General features: G+C 45.8%; 2 protein-coding genes across 11 annotated transcripts in view; both read left to right on the forward strand.

Moving 5' to 3' along the window:
- Window positions 1–2,748, forward strand: part of HNF4A (hepatocyte nuclear factor 4 alpha) — a 37,839-nt gene extending 35,091 nt beyond the window's left edge. For all 5 annotated transcript variants that reach the window (XM_030010268.2, XM_030010269.2, XM_030010270.2 and 2 more), the window contains exon 10: window positions 494–2,748. In XM_030010268.2, the coding sequence (XP_029866128.1) occupies window positions 494–636 (143 nt within the window). In that variant the 3' untranslated portion in view covers window positions 637–2,748. The remainder of the gene's footprint in view (window positions 1–493) is intronic.
- An 8,107-nt stretch (window positions 2,749–10,855) lies between these two features.
- TTPAL (alpha tocopherol transfer protein like) lies at window positions 10,856–20,223 on the forward strand. Of its 6 annotated transcripts, XR_005932070.1 has the most exons (7): window positions 10,856–10,943; window positions 12,252–12,704; window positions 13,428–13,621; window positions 15,513–15,623; window positions 16,372–16,693; window positions 17,863–17,906; window positions 18,738–20,223. XR_005932070.1 is itself a non-coding variant. In XM_030008561.2 (6 exons), exons 2-5 carry the CDS (start codon window positions 12,266–12,268, stop codon window positions 16,645–16,647), a joined length of 1,020 nt encoding a protein of 339 aa, XP_029864421.1. In that variant the 5' UTR covers window positions 10,856–10,943; window positions 12,252–12,265; the 3' UTR covers window positions 16,648–16,693; window positions 17,863–20,223. The 6 variants fall into 6 exon arrangements, 4 of the variants coding, with proteins under 4 accessions (XP_029864421.1, XP_029864422.1, XP_029864420.1 ...); XR_005932069.1 differs by having other exon boundaries at window positions 16,372–17,906; XM_030008561.2 differs by having other exon boundaries at window positions 17,863–20,223.
- The last annotated feature ends 145 nt before the right edge of the window (window positions 20,224–20,368 follow it).

Consider the following 20,368-nt stretch of genomic DNA (forward strand, 5'->3'; position numbering starts at 1 on the left):
GAGAAAGTCAAACAGAGAAATGGGTTAGATTAGATTAGGCTAGACTAACTGATTCAACAAAATGTTCCCTGGCAGACTGTAACTTTTATATAGCCCTTAAGGGGCTGAGTGATCCCATCCAGTGCACACTGAAATCAATGGAAAGGCTTTCTTTCCCTTGAATGGTTCAGACACACTTCACTTTGCCCTCTGCAAAAACACAGGGGAATCTGGTCCATCACCCAGGGCCACCACATGGGGCCACTACTTGGGAATTTGGGCTGAGATGACCTCAGCTGACCAAAAAAGTGACCAGTACAGGTCCAAATGCCAGCAGCTCCCCTCATTCAATGTTCATTACTGTGGTTCTTCCAGGGCATCTAACTGTGCCTGAGCTATGGTTTTGCTACAAAGCCTCTGCCTTGCTTACACCTGAACCTTGCACAATTGAGGATAGGTCCCAGTGCTAGCAGGTCCATGAGGCTCTCTTCTAATTTTGTTTCTCTCTCTGTAGCTACTCCAGAAACTCCACAGCCATCTCCACCTGCAGGCTCAGGACCAGAGCAATACAAGCTGCTGCCCGGAGCCATTGCAACCGTGGCAAAACAGCCCACCTCCATCCCGCAACCCGCCATCACGAAACAGGAGGTCATCTAGCAATCTGCAGACCAGATGGCCTCGTTTAGAAGACCGTGTGGGACAAAAGCCCGAACTGACTCTGTCACTGTGAAAAGAGAAGCCATCCAGAGGTCAATGGGTGCAAACACACGGACTTGCTTATTGGACTAGTCCACCACCACCAAAAGCTGTCTTCCTGCAGCTACGGACAGCGTGTGCCACGGGCAGCCCTGAGTCCCAGAACTAAAGTTGAAGCCTTACTGAAACCCTCAGTCTTTGTTAGAAGGGCCAGATTTCTGCCTCCCTCTGTGGGGAGGTTGCAGTGACTGGCTGGGGACAGCGCACCTGGCTGTTCCCCCCATTGCCACCTCTCAGCATTGGCTCAGCACACACCAGTCCCTGCGAACAAGCAATTCCCTGTGCGATGTGAATGGAGGGTTTCCCTCCCGCAGCCATGCCAGCTCCCCAGACAGTCCCCAGTCCAGCCAAACTTGATGGAGATGGAAGCTCCCCCAGGAGCATCACAGAAGGTGAAGCACACGGGTTTTGCCCAGGCAGCACTGGCAGAACCACTCCTCAGCCTTGGCTAGTCCCAGGTCTTTGCATGGTGTCACCTTCCAGCACACTAACTCCCCCAGCCGGGTCTAACGAATCTTTTCAGCTGATACTGGGGCAAAGTCTGGCCCACCAGAATTCTCCACTATTTGGATCCTTCTGCCTTTTGAGGGGTTTTGTTACTTCCGTGCCATGACCACCCTCCCACCACAAGGCTCAAAGAGGCAACCACTGCCAAATCCTTCCCTTACACCACTTACTGCCTCCTTGCTACCTGGACTGGGAAGTTGGGGGACCACCGGATTCAGGAGATTTCAGCTAATGGGATGAGGTCATCCCCATACAGGCTGGCGGTGGGCAGCACTGCCCAAAATATCACTGGCCCCACTATTGCCTCTCAGCTGTCAGAAGAAGACCACTTGATACCTATTTGGAAGAAAGCGGGGGTAAGGACGTATGAAGGGGAGAGACCTGTGAGGGTGAGAAGAGCCCGAGCTTCACAGGTTGGACCAAGGTCTTGGGCTGCCCAAGTGCTGGGAGCATCATGACCTAGGATCTCAGTTCAGACCCAGCTTTAATGCTAAAATATGCCATATAATCTACTTGTCCAGTCCAATGCCACTCCTTCAGCTTAGAGTGAGTGGTTGATAACAGATTTATAGGTCTTCATAACATGATAAGAATTCATTATGGCTCCTTCAGACCTCAGAGGGTCTGAGGGCAGCAACCTCAAAACCACAATGCTTTGAGTCCTGCAGAGAAGAACAACAGAGGTCAAGGAAAGACCCTGTCTCACCCAAGCCCCTTGGGTCTGCCCCAGCCTTGGGTCTACACCCGCCTGCCCTGCTCCCTCCCTGCCACAGTCCCCGTTTCTCTGTGCCTGCCTGTGCCAAAACCCTGCAGATCTGACCTTTGGTTTACAGCTGAAACCAGGAAAGGAGCCTCCCACTCCCAGCGCATGCCTGTCTGGGTGCCAGCAGGGCTGGAGCTCGCAGAGCCCTGCACAAATTCAGGCTTAGAGTAATTTTTGGCAGCGCAAGGCAATAGCAGCTCTAACTAACCATAGACTATTTGAGGCGCTGGCCCCTCGGGAAGATGAAACTGGTGGAACCATGGCTGCCGAGAGGTCGCTGGCAGGGACGAATCTGAGCCAGCCCAGCCAGAGGAGCTGCAGGTCTGTCCCTTGATTTCCAATGCAAAAATGAAACACCTCGCCTTGTGCTGATGGTGTCAGAAGTATTGTATCGTCTCTCAATGCTGGTGGCATCGTACTGAGTAATTTATTGCAATGATGAATCCAATCATTTTCTGTAAATTATTTTGTAAATCATATTGATTATTTATAATTGGGAGATTAAATGCAAAAAACCCATAATAACCAGGCTGTCTTTTCCAACTGCAGCAACCCTTTTTCCTGTATGTAGACATACTCTGTGGGGAATCCTTTCTGGTCCATTTGCACCAAGCATTCCTCGATATTGTACATTAATTTTTGCTGGTTACTGCCTTCCAATGGAAACAGTGGAATATTTCTTCACTAGAGTTTGTATTCATGAAAAAAAAAAAAAAAGAAATAAATGCAAAAATATTTTCTAACTTTTCCCAGACAGATGGATTTCTTTCTTCTGGGAAGATTTATTTTAAATCAAGGGGCTCACCTCCCTGTTGGTCTGAGCACAAAGCATATGTCTGTTGGGGAAAAAGCCCAAACAAGTGTTTGATGCTGTCGCCAGCTGTCACTATTTCCTGGCAAGCCTAATGTTAGCTGGTATCTGTCCTGAAGCCATGTGTGCTGGAATCATAAGATTGAATGACAATCCCAATTTTCATTAAAAGAAAAACAAACATGAAGAGTAAATATTTGCTTTCATGATTTAAGGGAGCTTAAAGACTTGAAGTAACCACACTCCGAAAGCCAAGCAGAGGAAGCCAAAATATGTTATTAGCATTTCAAACATGTTCATTTTTAAGTCCTTCCTGTATTTCAAAGGTAATTTCTGAGCACTTTGGGGTGATGATTCTGCTTTGGTTCACATATAGCCAACGTATTGCTGGCAGCAGGTGCAGCCAAAGGCAGACTGAGCCTACAGGGCACAATAAGATGATAAAGTGAAAGTCAATTTGTCACTGGTTGTAAAGGTGAAGAAATACACTGACAATTAGAGAAGGCTCTTAATGACCTGCTCTTCCGATCACAGGAGCCTGCTCTCAGCTGTAGCATGCCCAGGAAGATAATGGGAAGATGGGAGAGAGGTCTAGATGGCTGTAAAGATTAGGTATCTGGGGAGGAACAACATCCAGCATTTTTAGCTCTGATCTGCAGGAGATGCCCCTCATGTTCCCCCATCTCCGGCCATGTGAAATGAGGTAGGCAGTCTCATCCCAGGTATGAGAGATGAGAAGCAGCCTGATTTTCCATCCCACTTGCATATCTAGTGGCCTCCCAGTGACAGTCACGCTGGTGAAAACTGTCAGCACGTATGAGATGCAGGGATGAGATTCAGACTGTGTTTGAGAACCATGTGGAGACAGCACTTAGAGCCTGCCTCCAGTCTGGAGCCAAGGACCCAGGAGAGTAGGACAGACCTCAAATAACATGTCCTCAATACCTGTGCACCCGTGATGACCCAAAGCCCCAACGCCATCGCTGAATCCCTGAACAAGGTCAGAAAAGGTAGTCGCAGGACACATGTTATCTCAGATAACGACTGAGTGGTTAGTCCAGTCAAGAGAAGGAAAAGGAGTTAGTTTCTTCTCTTTAAACTGGAATAAAAACCAGGACTCCTCTGATTGTCACAGGAACCATGTGACCCATGGTTGGTTTCACCTGGGTATATGCCCTAAAAACTCCATATATGTAATATCAAATCTTTGAAGCAATAAATTCTCCTGGATTCCTTCCCATGAACTGCTCTATCAAGGTTGCCCTTTACCTGGTTAATCTTAAATCAGTGCAGTACCTACAGGAGGTTTCTTATTGCTGGATTCAGCTTACTTGGAAAAAAACCCACAAACTGCCCCAGAGACAGCCTCTTCCTTAAGTGGCGTTCTCGATCCCAACCCTCACCTCTTTTGTCACTCCAGCCTGGAATCACCCTGAGACACTGGTCTTGCCACTCGTGGGCTCCGCTTTATCCTGCTGGGCTCCCTGGAGCCCACCGGCAATGACCCATGTCACAGGAGGTGGCTGCCATAGAGACAGCTAGTATCGGCCTTTAAGACACAACTTCTTTACGTTGTTTTTGGACATGAGAGCTTTTTACTGACCTCGTCTGTGCTTGCAACCTAGACTAAGGATGATTTCCTGGAGAGCAGTATCTCCAGCTGTGAAATCTTCTCACAATGTCCAACCAAAGATCTGTGAAAGTGGTATTTTTAGGTCCTCTGGCCACTATGAAATGCATTCTTTTCATATTCCTTACATAACCTTCATCTGAAATAACCAACAGGCTTTGGAGCCTTTTCCACAGCTTTCATATCTCAGTGGAAGAAAAAAAAAAAAAGGCAAACGAGTTTTATGGCCTGCATATCATCTCTGACAAAAGCAACTATTGCAGCTATTAAACTTGCAAGTGCACACACAGGCACAGATAGTGATGAACAAGAGGCAGCAGGGACGGCTCAGCAACGTGGCACTGCTGAGCCAGGCAATTCTGTGTGCCAGGCTGGCCAGTCCCTCAAGGCTGGGTGCAAATATCACCAACCAATTTGGGAATTCAGGCCACACACTGTACAACCCCTTTCCACTCAGAGAGGCTGTAGAAGGAAGGGTAAGGTGTGGGTATGTTTAAAATCCCTCTCCCCATTCCTAATTGAGGTGTGACCCTGATAATCATAAACACACCTAGCACCTGAAAAATTGCCAGCCAGGCCAATAAAAATGGCAATATAGTGTCAGCTTCGTTAGGTGTAGAGTGAGCAGGAGAGCTTGGCACAAACAAGACTGCAGTCAATGTCGTTCAGTTCAGTGTCCTGTGTAAGAGACAAGAGGCTGCTGGGTCAACAGAGTGCTCCCAGTTCAAGCCCAGGGGGAAAAGAGTTCTGAGTTTAACCTGGGTCTTGGGAAGGAAGGTGGTTTGGGAGCTGTATTTCCAAGGCTTACTCTGGCTTTAGACCTGGAGTGATGGTAGGCTTGCCTGATCATGGCTACTTCATCAGCTTTCAGAGGCCTAAGGCCACCCCTAACTTGGGAGATCAGTTGCAGAAGAAGATATGGATTACACAAACCACAGGGCTCTGCAGGCCATGCTCCATTTCAGTCCCTCACATCTGGCAGCTCTGCCAGGCTGGGACCTGCAGTCCCTTGTGACCCCACGCACACATGAAGACCAGGGAGCCCTTCTGAGCCTGGGGCCCCCCACACCAGATGACTCTGGTCTCAGGAGCTGTTGTGATTCCCTACATCCTCCTAGAAACTGCTATGGGTGCAATAAACAGTGCAAGAGCTGCCTGAGGCACATGCCTGGATAGACACCCACAGCAGAAAACACCGTGATTTGGACAGCAATTGCTCACTGCAGCTGCCAACCCAGGTGTTAGCACTGGCTGGAACATGACATGTTTCCCCTCACTGACCAGGAAAATCATTACAATAAAGTAACTCAATAATACACTTCTCTGTTCCTCTCCAGGACACTCCAAAACTTTACTGTGCCTTAACAACACCCATTAATTGATCTTGCCAATAGGTTAGTATTACCAATAACCACCGACTTGGAGCGCACTGGTTCATCCATATCCTAGGATCCACTCAGAGCTGATTTGCAGAGGATACAAAGCCTTAAAGGTCCACCTAAATAGACATGGAGGTCCCCAGCTCATGCACCAGCTAAGATGGCAAGCAACTGACAAAAAAAACTTGAGGCAGAAGCAGCAAAGAGAAACCTTAGTGCCAGACTCAGAATCCCTGACTCTGGACTACAGCACTTCTGGCACAGATAAAGGACAACCATGGGGGTCCTCAATTCTGGGTGGTTTTTAGCCCTCTCTTAAAATTACCTTAAGGTGTGGGATTGGAGCAGCATCCTCTCACCTGGGAGAGCACACTGGAGAACTGCTGTGCTGCATGCCCATAGAGGAGGCAGTGGAGACAGCTCCAGCATCGCAGGCTCTTAAGTTTCCATTGAAAACTTACTATTTCCAGGCTCCTCACAGCCCACCATGCAGCTGCATTCCTTCACCCCAAGGCTGTGCAAGTGCCTGAGATATTACTTAGGGGTTACTCCAACACCCAACCCTGCTTCACTCCTTTGCACTGATATAAGGGCTTGTGATGGAGACCACACTGAAAGCCCCAAGAGTTAAAGCATCCAGTCCAACCCAGGGAGCAGCAGTGCTTCCCTCATTCTGCCCCTGGAAAGTATCCTATACCATTTACCAACCAGGTTCCTGCAGGAGCAAACCCGAGTGTTTCTAACTGCTCTAACATGCTCAGCAGCACTGCAGCCATTGCCATGAAGGGGTGGCAAGGAGCACAGGTCCCTGACCAGCACCTTCACAGCCCCCCGTGAGGGCTAATCCTGCCAGGGACCCATCCTATCACAGAAACTCCTGCTTTCCTTCCAGTGTGCAAGGGCACCGCGAAACGCAATGAAAGACTGGGAAAACACTGTCTCATTTCAGAGTAAATTGGGGGTTGGACTAGATGACCTTTAAAGGTCCCTTCCAACCCAAACTATTCTATGATTCTATGAAATTAAACTACGGAAATCCCGTAATATTGAAAACATTCAGAGGTCCTGCCAAGCACATTCCTTGCCAAGCTTTTGCAAAAACATTGCTGCTCTTGAAGCTAGTAAAGCCAAGAAGAGAAGAAGTCTTCTCTCAAAGCCTGGGCTGGGAACGGCTGCATGTCTGTGTCACACCACACGCTTGGCTTCCTGGTGGTCTAACTGCACGTTAGCATGACTTTACATGCCTGGGTGGGGGGTGCCTGCCTGTGCACAGCTGCTTCGGCAGCAGATGCTGCAGATTTGTGTGTATTTGCATATTAGTGCCTGTTTCCATAGCTTTGCATGTGGGCCTGGCCTGCCATAACGTGCGTGGGGAGCGCATGTGCAGAGCAGGGGCAGTGCTCTGCAGCACGGTGTCTGCTTCTCACAACTGAGGCTGTCATCTGCGAGATCCCCTCCTCACACCATGACATGCAGGGTGAGAGCAGGCATGGAAGCCTGTCCTAGAGGATGTACACTTCCAGGCTTTGAGACCGTGAATATTTATGGTAATTTAGGGCATATTTTCTTAGTCACTTCACCCTTTGAGAGCAGAGGAATAGCTGTTGGATTGTATCACAGCCAAGCGCTCCATGGGTGAGGCTCCATGTCCGGAGCAGGTGTACACCAGCCTGGTGTGGCCCAGCCTGGGAGGATTAGTAGGGGCTGCCATTTCTCTACAGCCCTTTCCATTCTGCTGGACAGGTACAATAGGAGAAGCTCAGGCTTGAGATACAACACGGCCCCATGCACAGGCAGACCTCGCCCAGCATTACAGGACTAGTAGCTCTCTGTTCTGATGTTGAGCTGCCCAAGTGTTCTGTAATTTGTGGGGCCCAGAGGTCCCGCCTGCACCCCAAGTACCAGAGCCCCTCTTGGCCTGAACTGCACATAGATTATCTTTATTACAGGACTGTTATGTTTGCACAGTTTAGTGATTTAATATCAGTTTAAAGCCTTCTCTGTGAGCAATGCTGTTTGAAGTCATGCTCTGTTTTCAGCCTCAGCTTGCCAAGACTGTAAAATGTTTATTACTAATGGTAGAAAAGCTTAAAGAAGCCAAGATAACTTTCCCAGGCTGGGTACTAAGACTGTTCGGTTAAGTAAATGAGTGAAGAGTATTACATGGACTTCATTAAATATCAACCAACACCAACAGCCATTCATTTATAACACAATGGCAGGGCGTGGGAGCACCCAGGAGCAGAGCTCCTGTATGAATCGCATGTGATAGGAGACATGAACATGAGAAGGGCTGGATTCCTCATGGGGCTCCCAGTGTGGCTCCCAAGGTCAGGCAACACAACTCCTGACTGAAGCTCCTGCAAATACTGTAGATTTGGAGCTGATGAAGTGGCAGAGTTGGTGCGGTTCATCTCCTCTCGGCTGGGGAGGGTTGCATGCATGCGGTGCAGTATGTCCTTCTCCCTCCTGCAGCTGTGGGTAAGGACAAAACTCTTCAGCTAGGGGAAACTGTCAGTGCCTGGATGTTTGTTTTCGGTTTTTAGCTTTTACTTCCTTATAGACAGGTTCTGCCTTTACTGGTTTCTAGTCACAGGGTTCCAACACCAGGTAGAGTAAATTACAGAAACTCTTGCTACCATTCCTGTGATTTCATGTGCCAGTACTTTAAAACTCCCCCTACAACTTGGCTTGGTGCTTGAACCCCTCACTTGCACTCACCACCCACTGCTCAACTTGAGTTCAACATTCCCCACATAAGGAAAACTGAGGTAAGGTAGTTACTTCATTTAGAGACCATCCCCAAATTATATTTCACCTCCAATCCTTCTGCACTATGCAGTATTCTCACTTCTACTTTCCTTCCTTATTCTCTCTTACCTGCCTAAGGCTCTTGCTCTTATTTTAATATCCTTTTTCATATCACTCTCAATGTGATTGCTACTGATTCTCACTTGTTTCCTGCCCTTGTTCCCCAAAGCAGAGCTTCCTTCACACGCCACTCCTTTCAAACATCCCTGCTTATTCCTAACATCCTGTTGCAGCAGCTATTAACCAGGCAAGGTCTGGAACTGCCATCTCCCTGCTAAATTTTCCTCGCTTGAGGGGTGCAAATTCCAACCAGATTTTGCAACCTGTAGCATAAATTCCTGTCTGCAGCTCCAGTATTTCCCAGCTGTTTGGTGTTTTGAAGCCTTTTCTCAAATCAGCCCTGCCTCTCTGCTAATTTCAGCAATCAGCTGGATCAGGTGCACCCAGGAACCTCCTTCAGCCCTTCAGCTGTGAGGCCACAGACCCACGTCCCCAACACACACCTTCTCTCTCCCTCCAAACTGTGTCTGCAGCTGCCACTTTCAGGCTCTTACCTCTGTCCAGGGACTCCAGGTCCCGCCTGGCTGCTTCTCTCATGCTTGTGTTTCAGATCTCTGTGCCCAGGAGTGGTACAAATGGAAATGGGAGCAATGTAAGGTCTCTTATCCTCCTCCTGAGGTCCCTTCCAACCTCATTTATCCCATGATCTACTGGAAAGGGCATGCAGCAACATCACACATAGGTCTAATTCACACAGATACAAGCTGGTCCCAGCTTAGGGCTTCAGCTTGCCAGGCTGCATACAGCTCTGAGCTGGCTGGGCCCAAAGCAGGGCTGGACTGGAACATCAGCATGGGGTTGAATCAGTGTACTCCCCTTCTCTGAAATGTCTCTCTGCAGGTAAACACCTGTGGCACACTCAATTTGTTTCCATGCTGGTGTATGTCTTGCAGGCACAGTGTCACTGAAACATTTTCCACTTTGGAAGGATGAAACCTTGGAAGGTAAATAAATCAGAGCTGAATCTCAGATGCTGCAGAAGGGCCTTGTTTCCCACTGTGGGCTCCTGGGATTCCTGCTCTTTGTCCAACTATGTTTGACTCCCTCTCCTGGCTGAAAACCCGGGTTACAGCCAGGAGAAAAGAGCAGAACCCACCGAGCTCACAGGGACCCTCCAGCTTGGGGACAGTCCCCAGCAGGATGCTGAGCCCGTTTTGCAATCTAATTCTGCATCCATTGATCAGTGGGGTTAAACAGGTGTCATTTCCCCCCCCCTCCCCAGCACTCCCTGTTGAACCCTTCTTAATGCAGCAAGCCTGGGATGACCATCTTCTTTATTTTTATTACACATTCCATGCAGAGAGGTCAGGCATCACCATCTGAACACCTGTGAGATATGGCTTTCTGTCCTCTCAAAACCCAAACTTAAACAAAAGAAAAAAAACCCCCACCCAAATTCTGCCTTTATTAGCATTTAGTCCCTCTGTCGGCATTTAAATCCAGGCTACAGCCAGCACATCTCTTGGGCCCTGCTCCCATCCCACCACAGGAGCCAGCTGCGCTTGCCTGAACCCTTCTTTGAGGTTCCCCTAGCTCTGACCAGGTTAATTCCGCAACTGCTCTGGCTTTCAGCTCGCTGGGCACCTCTGGCTGGCAGGGAGAGGCTCTGGGGCCCACACATGGTGCCGTGAGCCCATTCCTGGCTGCCTTTCCCCTCTGTTCACAGTCTTGGAGGTTGCCACTATCTCAGAGAAACCGGCTTGCCCACGGATGGGGGAAGAAGGCCCAGATCTGGCAAGGAGAGTCCCTGAGGACATGTCAGGTCACCGTGCCAGCGCTCCTGCTCTCGAAGGTCAGCTCCAGGCAGGCTTTATATATATATATATGAAAAATACATATCTATTTATGGCTTTGCGGCTCACGGCTGGAGGCAATGAAATGTCGCTATGAAAGAGGATGAGGTGGGATGACAGGGCAGAAGCGGCCCCCATGAAGCGGTCGCGGGGTTCCCTCACGCTGTACTGGGCAGGTACCAGAGACGGGGGAACACCCGCATTTTGGGCCTGAGGCCGAACCACACCCGTACCGCGCGGCGCTGCCCAGCGTAGGGGGGCTCCTACGGGGGTGAGGACCCGGCGGGAGCCGCTGCCGCCGGAGAGAACCGAAGCCCGGCACCCCGAGGCACGCCGCGGCCCTGACTGCCTGGACGCCATCGCGTCTGCGCGGCGGGTGCGCCATTTCCGGGCGGCAGCTGTACTTCCGGGGCGCCGCTGCCTGGAGACGGCGCTGCTGCGCGGGAGCGTTCCGGTACGGCGGTGGGGCTGGGCCCGGGGCGGAGGTGTGGGGCCGGCGGAGGGCTGCGAGATGGTGCTGGGGGAGTGTGTGGGGAGGGGGGGGGTAATGCCGGAGCTGAGGGGAGGGTTGTGTGGGGGGGTAATGCCGGAGCTGAGGGGCTGTGGGGGCCTTCTTTCCCCTGTGCCCACCTCAGTGCCAGAAGCACTGGCAGGGCGCAGGGTCTCCTGCGGTGCCCACAGGCAGACGCTCGGGTCGTCAGGGCAGGGGCTAAGGGTTTGGGTCCTGCACAGCCCAGGCTATGATGAGGTGAAGCATGTCCCTGTGAGCGATCTCAGCGCCCCGGGACCTTCCCCGAGGAGCCTGGGGAAGGTGTGGTAGAAGTAGGCAATTCAGGTGTCTGTCACTGCGGGAGGAAGCTGGTTATGTGGGACAGGTATTATTCTCACAGGTGATTCCTGTGTGATACCCAAGAGTGGTATAGTGTGCTATGAGTGACTCTGAATAGGAGTAGCTCAGAAAAAAAAGGCATGTTTTTCCCTTCCAGTCCTAGGTCAAGCTACAGGAAGTACACCAGGCTTGTAATCTTATGATTTTTCACTCGCCTCTATCCACTTGCGACTGGATTTGGAAATTAAGCTCCCAGTTCAGAACTATGGGCAGCACACTGAAAACTAGATTAAGCCTACCTTAATACCCATGCAATGCTGGCATAAGAGTCTGTAATTTTCTCACCTGCTCATCCAGTCTTGTGAACTGCAGCCATTTCTTATATTCCTGGATGCTGCTCCTCCTGAATTGCTCAAAACATTCATGCGGGCAGACGTGCTGATCAATGCACATATTTGCCAGAGAAGTTAATGAAAACTCCCGGTTGTCTGGACTCAGCTAGGAGAGGTTCTCAGAAGAGGGTGTAACTTGACCAAATGTGAGAATCCTGCCTAAATGGGATGTGTTTACTTTCTATAGTTTCCAGTTGGACATAGGAAATAAATGTTAAGGCAAATTAAATTTTGTGTTTTGCAAAGAAGCTGTATAACTTTGTATTTTAATTTTTTTTTTTTTAATTTGGTTAGGTTTCATCCAAGGTAGTTTTCTATCCACTATGCAGGATAAAGAGATTAGAGAAACCTGCACTTTCCAATCCTAGGAAGAGAATTAAAAAGCCTGAACTGTGCTTCTAGCTGTAGTGCCAGTTTTTGGAAAAGGCAGTCTCCTCAGCTGCGAAACGGAGGGATACAGGACATAATAAATATGTAAATAACAAACATGCTTGTTAGACTGTGGGATTGTTTATCATGCGTAGCGCTTGGTTTTTGACAGATTCCTGCTACATTATGTCAGGAGACAGCGACTGCACCAGGACAAGTCCATCAGCAGGGTCCCCATCAGACAACGAGTTCTTGCCAGATCGGCCAAAGTATGTTTGCTCACTGTCTCCTGATCTCATTACCAAAGCCCGGGAAGAGCTCCAGGAGAAACCTGAATGGAGGCTCCGTGATGTGCAGGCACTCCGAGATATGGTGTGCAAAGACTATCCCTCCCTGGGGACCTGCCTGGACGATGCTTTTTTGCTAAGATTCCTCAGAGCCAGGAAATTTGATTATGATCGAGCGCTTCAGCTTCTGGTGAACTACCACACCTGTAGGAGGAGCTGGCCTGAGGTCTTCAATAACTTGAAGCCATCCGCAATAAAGCCTGTCCTAGAGTCTGGTTTTGTCACTGTGCTGCCTCGTCTGGACCCAGAGGGACGCCATGTCGTCTGCATCCGCCCAGGTACTAAAATGCGTGAATATCTTTGTTCTCCATCTTTGAGGTGTGTCTGGGCCAAAAATCTGTTTCCTGCTTTCCTGTGAACAGTGGTTACTTACACAGAGTATGTGGCTTCTCTTTGAAATTTGAAAAGTTAGCTTGTGAAGGGACACGTTTGTCGTTAGCCAACATTATACCAGTTCCTTTTCCTGTGTCAGCAATAACTGCAGTTATGTCAAAATGAAAATGCAACGAGGTGGGTTGATGAAATGTTAGGTGATTCAAGAAAAATTAATATGTAGTAACTCAAATTGAAACAGGGCTGCTGGCCTACGGTTAGAAGCTTGTAATTTGTTTTGACAATAAGTGGAGAGAGGAGCCTATGGCTTTGACTCCCATGTAAACAATCAGAGCCTTCCATGTGCATTTGGTGCTGCCAGGCTTGCTGTAAATTTGTCTTCATTTGTTCTCCTCTTTTCCATTTACCTGCTTTCTTTCTGAGCTGAAACTGCTTCTAATAAGCTGTGCTGGGTGGAGAACAGGGTTCTTAAAACCATTGCCTTTACTCCCTGAAGTAAACATGAGTTGCCATTTATGTCTTGCTTAAGAAAGGCTGCTCTGGACTAGGACTGTGGCTATTAAAGACTAACTTCTAAGAGTCCAGGAAAATGGAAAATCAGTTTTTGGAATGTGTATTGTTAGCTTATATTTACTCTCCGACTTACCATCCGTGTCTTGTAACCTCAGACAGATGGACACCCAGTAATTATCCGATTACTGAGAACATTCGTGCCATATACTTAACGTTAGAAAAACTCATTCAGTCCGAAGAGACCCAGGTGAATGGAATTGTAATCCTGGCAGACTACAAAGGAGTCAGCTTATCTAAGGCGTCTCATTTTGGTCCTTTTGTAGCCAAAAAAGTGATTGGAATTCTTCAGGTAAGACCTGAACTGGTGGGAAAATAAGCTTGTGCATTGTTAATGACTGCTTCTGTGTCTAGAGTTCTTTACTATGTCACCAGAAACTTAAGCATCTTGGCTTTTACTAGCAGAGTTAAAACATGTCTCTGCCCAACCAGTTTCTCACACCCTTGCCAACTACCTCACTTGCCCTTTTTTTTTTTTACTTTTGCATCCCTAAAACTAAATTTGCATTAGAAATGCAAACGTTGAGTTAGAACAGGAGAAAAAAGTAGTTCTGCTAGGTAGTGGTAAGGAAGAGAGAGAGCCATGAATTACAGTTAGAGAGAAGACACCTTTTTGCCTGAATGCTGAAGAATGGCTTGTTATTTAAATAGTTCCTGTCAGCCAAGACACTGGGCAAGTGCAAGTTCAAGTACTGCTGCAAAAATTTTGCAGAGAGGACTTTTGAATGGGTGTGATTTGAGGAGGATTTCCATCTACCACCTGAAGGAAGAGAAGCTTCTTCAGCATAGGGGGCAGCAAAAGAAGAGACAGTAATAAAAAGGATCTCTGACTAGGTGTTTGGAAGGAAAATGTTGGAGAGCAAGTTAGAGCAAGGGTGTAAGCACAAGTGGAGTTGTACAAAATAGGAAGGTGAAAGGAGTGAGGAGTAACCTGGCCAAAGTGGCAGGAAGGTCTGATGATTTTACTTGATGTTCTACCATACTATCTGGAGGAGCGAGATGAGGAAAACTTCTCATGAGTGGGTTCATTCCCTCATTACTTTTATTCTGGCCTGACCTAGTTATGTTCTTTGTTGTATCTGGGGCGGGGGGGATAAGGAAGGATAGGGGGAATCGGGCAAACTTATGGAGATGAGACTAGTGAGTTTATGAATGCCTATGTAAGAACTTGCTCCTTTAAATTATGATCTAAATGAGTCATTTAACTGTCTGAGCCCATTCTTAATTTGCACAAATAAAGTGATGGGTGTCCTGCTGTTGTTAGTGGAAGCTATTCACAAAAGCTGAACTTGGTGAAGGACATAAAGGTATGGGTGGTATATAAACATGTTGCATCAGCCTTGCTAAGCTGCATCTCTTGTAAAGATGAGCTAATTCACTGACCTTCGTAAGCAGAAAAATAGTCCTGTAGTGCATGTTATCTGCTTTTCACTCCAAGCATTAACTGCTTGCTTTGTCTATGTTACAAGCTGGTTACAAGGGAAAGAAACTTGACCGTGGCACATAAGACCTTAATTGCTGATCATGAGCTCTTGCCTTGGAAAAATGTTTCTGCAAATAAATTTCTCCAGCAGAAATCCCATAACTAACTGTTGTTTTAAACTGTCTTGTATAGGAGACACTGTATGTTCTGTTGGCAGCGCAGCCTGTTTATCTTTTGCAGTTAGCATGACAGAATAGTTGGAACGGCAGAAGAATAGTGATATTAGATTTCTTCCTTTTATAAAAACACATTTTAGAGTATCTTGGGCACCAAATCTTGTAGTTGGACACACCGCTAGAACCAGCCTGCTCTGGCTCTGAGCGTGGTGCACTCCTCAGAAGCTAGGGTCATCACTTTGTAACTGCATCCTTATCACGGCTGGGAATACGCAAAGGACAGTGATTACCTAACTGTCTTTGTCAGGGGAGATGAAGAACAACATAAGAAATTAAGATTTACTGACAGCAATATATTTCTCAATGCAAGGTTTTCTTGTCTCTTGACTTTATTTTTATGCCCACGGTTCTCATCCTAAGACTACTCCCTATTACAAGGTGCATTTCTATTGCCATATTGGTACCTCAGATGAAAGTTTGGGAGCCAGTGGGTTGTGCTGGAAGTCAGTCTCAGGAGGTTTTAAAAAGAGGAAGATGGCAAATGTTTTTTAAACTGCATTATAAAAATCTTCTTTACCCTTCAGGATGGATTCCCCATTCGAATAAAAGCTGTTAACATAATAAATGAGCCTCGTATATTCAAAGGCATTTTTGCAATCATCAAGCCTTTTCTGAAGGAGAAGATAGCAAACCGGGTAAGATTCGTGTCATTTTAACATTAACGTTTATAAGTTCCTTGCTTGGCCACTGCAAGAAAAAATTGTTGAAAAATCTCACAGCTAGAAAAATGTTGGTGCTGTTTACTTGATCTAACTTGTCCTTTCTGCTTTAATGTTTAAAAATATGCCTGTTGGGAAAATTCTTCATGAGAGAAAAGTTTTGAGGAATTTAATATTGGTATAACATTAATATGGAACTTTAGTACCTATGCTATGTATTCAGGGCACTAATTCCATCCCTGGGGTTGGATTATCTTGGCAAGTAACGCTTTGTTTATGAGGTGGTGTCACAGGAAATCTGTGTTGCCACTTCCTTGCTCTTCACCCTTATGCAAGCATCCTGCATGGCATGAGTATCCTCTCCATAGGACTGGATGTAACTGCAAAGGATGATGATTTTTTTTTTCCACAAGGATAAGTACTTCTAATCCCATGAACAAACTTGGGGATGAGTTGAATTTGGAACCTCTGCACAGACTAGCAAATGTCAAGTCTCTTTTGCTGGGATTTAGGCTGCACTAGACTTGGATCATCTCAAGGCTTCTCTCAGTAGTGTGTCTAACTGCACCTGCCCAGTGTTGTATGCTGCCACTTGCCCATAAAGACATCACTTCTAAAATTTGCTCTTTAGCTCAAAATAAGCTTGTTAGCTGACTGTTTCAGTAATTTGCTGTAAAGTGTTTGATATGCACTGTTCAAGCTATCTTTTGCTTGCTTTCTTCAGTTTTTTCTTCATGGCTGTGATCTGAATTCCCTTCATCAAAACATTCCTCCAGTGATCCTTCCTGAAGAGTATGGTGGTACTTCAGGGAAGCTGGACATCTCTGCATGGAATGAGCTGCTGCTAGCCTCTGAAGAAGACTTCCTGCATGATTTCTCACAGCTGGTTCTCCCGTGTGACAGCTCTCCCCATGACATGCTAGTGAGCGGGGATGCTGATGAAAAGCAATGTGATGATTCTCTGCGAGGCATGAAACCTCAACTCTATTACTGTTATTAACAAACCAGTGAAGGGAAGTTTTCCAGCACAGTTAAGATCTGTTCTGGTAGGTGATGTTGTGAACTCTGCCTTACTCCTAAACCTGCAGTTTAGGAACAGACCGCTGAGGCACTTTATACTGTAGAACCAAAGGAAGCTGAAGAGGGCACAATGGGGGCAGGGCAGAGTTCGGTGAGGATAAAGGCAAAGAGCACAAGTTATGTAGAATACTTGAGGCTCATCAACCTCTGTGTGAATAATGCAAACTGGCCTAGTCTTTCTAATGATAAAGAAAAAAAAAATACTGCAGGATGGTAAGCTTGATGGCTTCTTATCCCCTACCCACACAGGTGAAAAGTGATTACGATTATTTACTAGCTTTTTGACCATCTGTTTCCTTCCCCTTCTGCAAACACCAGTAATCCAAGACAAGAAAACTGCTTTTGAACCCTGCAAAATATAGTTCTGTCAGTGAGGATTACTTAAAAACATAAAAGTCTAACTTGGCCTGTCCTCTATCACTTGGTTCAGATTGTGAGTTGGTATTTCTGAAATATCTCAATGAATATTTGTCTCACATTAATACAGAGCAAAACTTTCTTATCCATGAATATCAGTATGGAGATCATCTCTGAAACTTCCTCACAGTAGGAAGAACTATAACTGGTGGATTAACTACTACATCTGTGCCAAGGCTTATTATAAACAGATGCAATCTTCATTTTCAGAAAACAGGAAGTTTTTCAGGTAAAGTACTAAGGCTTTTGATTAGATAACAGCTTCAGATAATGAGGTTCAGGACCAAATAAGAAAAAGCTATGGCAGCCACCTTCCCACACTGTCAGTTGTTCTTTTCTTCAGCTGGTTCTGATGAGGAATTGGGTAAATAACTCATACATAGAATTTGTAAGGAGGCTTTGCAGCAGATGGCATATGATGTATAGAAGGCAATACTTCATGTGAGACAGCAAGGTGCTTCTTTAGCTTGTTACTTTGGGCAGAGTTTGAGTTTAAGTCTGTGAAACCAAATGCAGACAGGCTACTTGAAAGCACATTCTTAAATTTCCTGGTATTGTAGCATTTTGTTCACTGTGCTTGTCGGCTCTTTTGTGAAATGTTACAACTTTGTTTTTCAACTTCGACCTCTTTTGTCTTTGGTTGTCATGTTCCTATATGAAGTTAGACATTAATCATCTCTGTAATATTTACCTGTAGCTTGTATGCCTGTGCTTCTAGGTCTTTGTCTAGAGACAGAACTAAGACCCCGATGTCAAACCAGGGTAAGATAACTATGTCTAAATAAGCTGTTCCCACTCCCCAAGTTCAATCTGTTTAATGGTCTCGAATTAGAACTTAACTCTCAGCACACTCTTTGCACATTTTTTTCTGCACTATAATAGTGTGGAGATGGGAAACCTCATTAGGACCAGGAAAGCACACCCTGTTATGTAAAGGTGAAATATTTCACTATTTGGTGAAAAAGAACATCCATTCTAATTGGAGACTTATCTCTAAAGCACTTTCTGTGGATGAAATCTTTACTTAGTGCCAAGTGTGACTACAGGTACCAATTATGTTTCTGTAAATATAAAACTAAAGCATCTTGAGGATTTCAGACATTCATTTTTCAAAGTGCCAAAATCTGTTTTGGATGTCTGTCTTCCTTTCAGTCCCCCTACAGCAAGATTGCACTGCCAAAGAGAGACTCTTCTACCACTGTAATGACTTCCTCATCTGGCAGCAGACCTTGTCCTGGAACTAGGGGGTACCAAATGTTATACCTGTCATCCAAGCATTATAAAAGGAAACTGGGCTTTGAGAAGGGGTAATCCATGAAGCTTTATTCTGGGTGTCAGTTCAGAATTTGTGGGAGTAGGGAACTCATTGCTTGAACCATTTTAGATTAAAGGTGGGAAGAGATTAATTTTCCTCGCTGAAAGCATCTGATTTTTCCTACTTCTGTAAGTCAATTCTTACGCCTCTCTGACAGCTATTACCTTTAGTGCCAGGGAAAAAAAAAAACCTACCATTTTCATCTACTTAAAATAACATAAAAGAGTACTGCTAGCCACTTGCTCATTTCTGACCGGAATGTGCTGCGTGTTTTGCAGAGATTAATTCAGTTCTTTGTGCCACCTAGCAAGACAGTAGCACACAGCACCAGGACTTAGAAAGGTAAGTGGCTGCCCATGCTGTTTAACTGCCAGAACATAGAGAGTGGTGTTTATGTTGGTTTAGTGCCTCTTAATTCCAGCCACAGTGTACAATTAAAAATAAATAAATAGGATGGACCATTTTTCCTGGAGGTGAAGGCATGACTGGTATTTAATACTCTTTCCTTAATTGTGCTGCAGGGTTTGAAGTGGTGGTATTTTGACAGTTAACCTATAAGAACAGCTAATTTGATCCCCTTACATAACTATTGGAGAGGGAGGTTGAATATTCAAAATTCAATTTAGTGTCCTTCAAAAAGAAAAAAATCTAGTGGCATTCAGCAGAAGGCTGAGGAACCTCTACAGAAACCAAACCCTTTTTCAGGCTTTTATATTCTCTTGTATGCCTTAAATAGCAGGCAAACTAGATCCATCTCTCCTTCCCCTTTTCTCCTTTGCTCACAGAGCAACTAAGAATAAAGCGTATGATTTAAACATAATAGATAAGGCTACGTTATCAATGCTGAAAATAGCCTGTGTTATGCCTCCAGAACTTTTTTTTCTTAAAGCTGGCTGCTGGGCAGTTGATGTCAGGATGCTTGAACTAAACCAGGCTTGCTTTTATCAAGCATTGAACTGTTACTTCTAATTTGCTCTTTCTTGACTTTAGAACTCAGAGAGCTGCAACTTTATTGAGCTCTATCTCTAACCCCTTTTAGGTTTGTAACCAGTGCTTGGCTTGTCTTACAGAAAGCACAGCTCTGTCTTATATGTGCCTGACTACTGAGCTGAGAATGCTCTGAGCTTTGCTAGTAAGTGCTAAAGAAATCAGTTTGTTTCCAAAATTTCTTATGTCAGCATTTGGAAAATAAATACTTAAGTATAGAGTCTCCTTATCTGCAAATTAAGAGACTAGACAGGAAAAGCTTACAGGTTGGGGGTTTTGTTTGGTTTTTTTACAGCACTAAAACTGATCTGTTCTTTTTTCCACTTGAAATAACTTTGTTTCCAGAGTTTATATGTCTTGCCCAGTACATAAGCCAACCCTGCCAAATCCAATGCATAATAAGGAAAGATACTTGAACTGCAATGGGCAGCCACGGCTTTTGGCATTAAGTGGGACAAAAGGTAGCTGCATACTATACATAAAAGTACTTGAATTTATACTCTTGCAAATGGGTGTTACAAACCCTGAGGTATTTTCAGGAACTGGGTGAAGTATTGTTTTTGTTAAATCTCATTTTGGCATGAGTTAATCATAGTGTTATTCAAACTAATAATTTTGCCTTCTGTTATATGTGGGCCTAGAGGTGTTGGGTGGTTAAGTGTACATCTTATTTTGACAGAATTTATTTTTATATTGCATTTTATAAAATGGAGTGGTCAAAATGTGTAATTTTATGATGCATGACTGGGTGATTAAACACATTGTAACAGCTGCTAATTTGATATTTTAAATGTTTGCCTTGTGTCATGTTGGGGTATTTTATTGTAAAATCTACAGCAACATATAATTAGCAACTAAACACATAGTTGCAATTAAGTATAATTGCCACAGTGTTATATCAGAAAAAGGTGTTGCTTTCTAC

The sequence above is a fragment of the Aquila chrysaetos genome, chromosome 3 (assembly GCF_900496995.4).
Source record: "Aquila chrysaetos chrysaetos chromosome 3, bAquChr1.4, whole genome shotgun sequence".
NCBI classification, from domain to species: Eukaryota; Metazoa; Chordata; class Aves; order Accipitriformes; family Accipitridae; genus Aquila; species Aquila chrysaetos.

Excerpts from the sequence above, each read along its gene's own strand:
- TTPAL (XM_030008560.2), top strand. The coding sequence starts at position 12,266 with ATGTCAGGAGACAGCGACTGCACCAGGACAAGTCCATCAGCAGGGTCC. Across the intron at positions 12,705-13,427 it reads TGTCGTCTGCATCCGCCCAG|ACAGATGGACACCCAGTAAT; the intron begins GTACTAAAATGC and ends TTGTAACCTCAG. Across the intron at positions 15,624-16,371 it reads AGGAGAAGATAGCAAACCGG|TTTTTTCTTCATGGCTGTGA; the intron begins GTAAGATTCGTG and ends TGCTTTCTTCAG.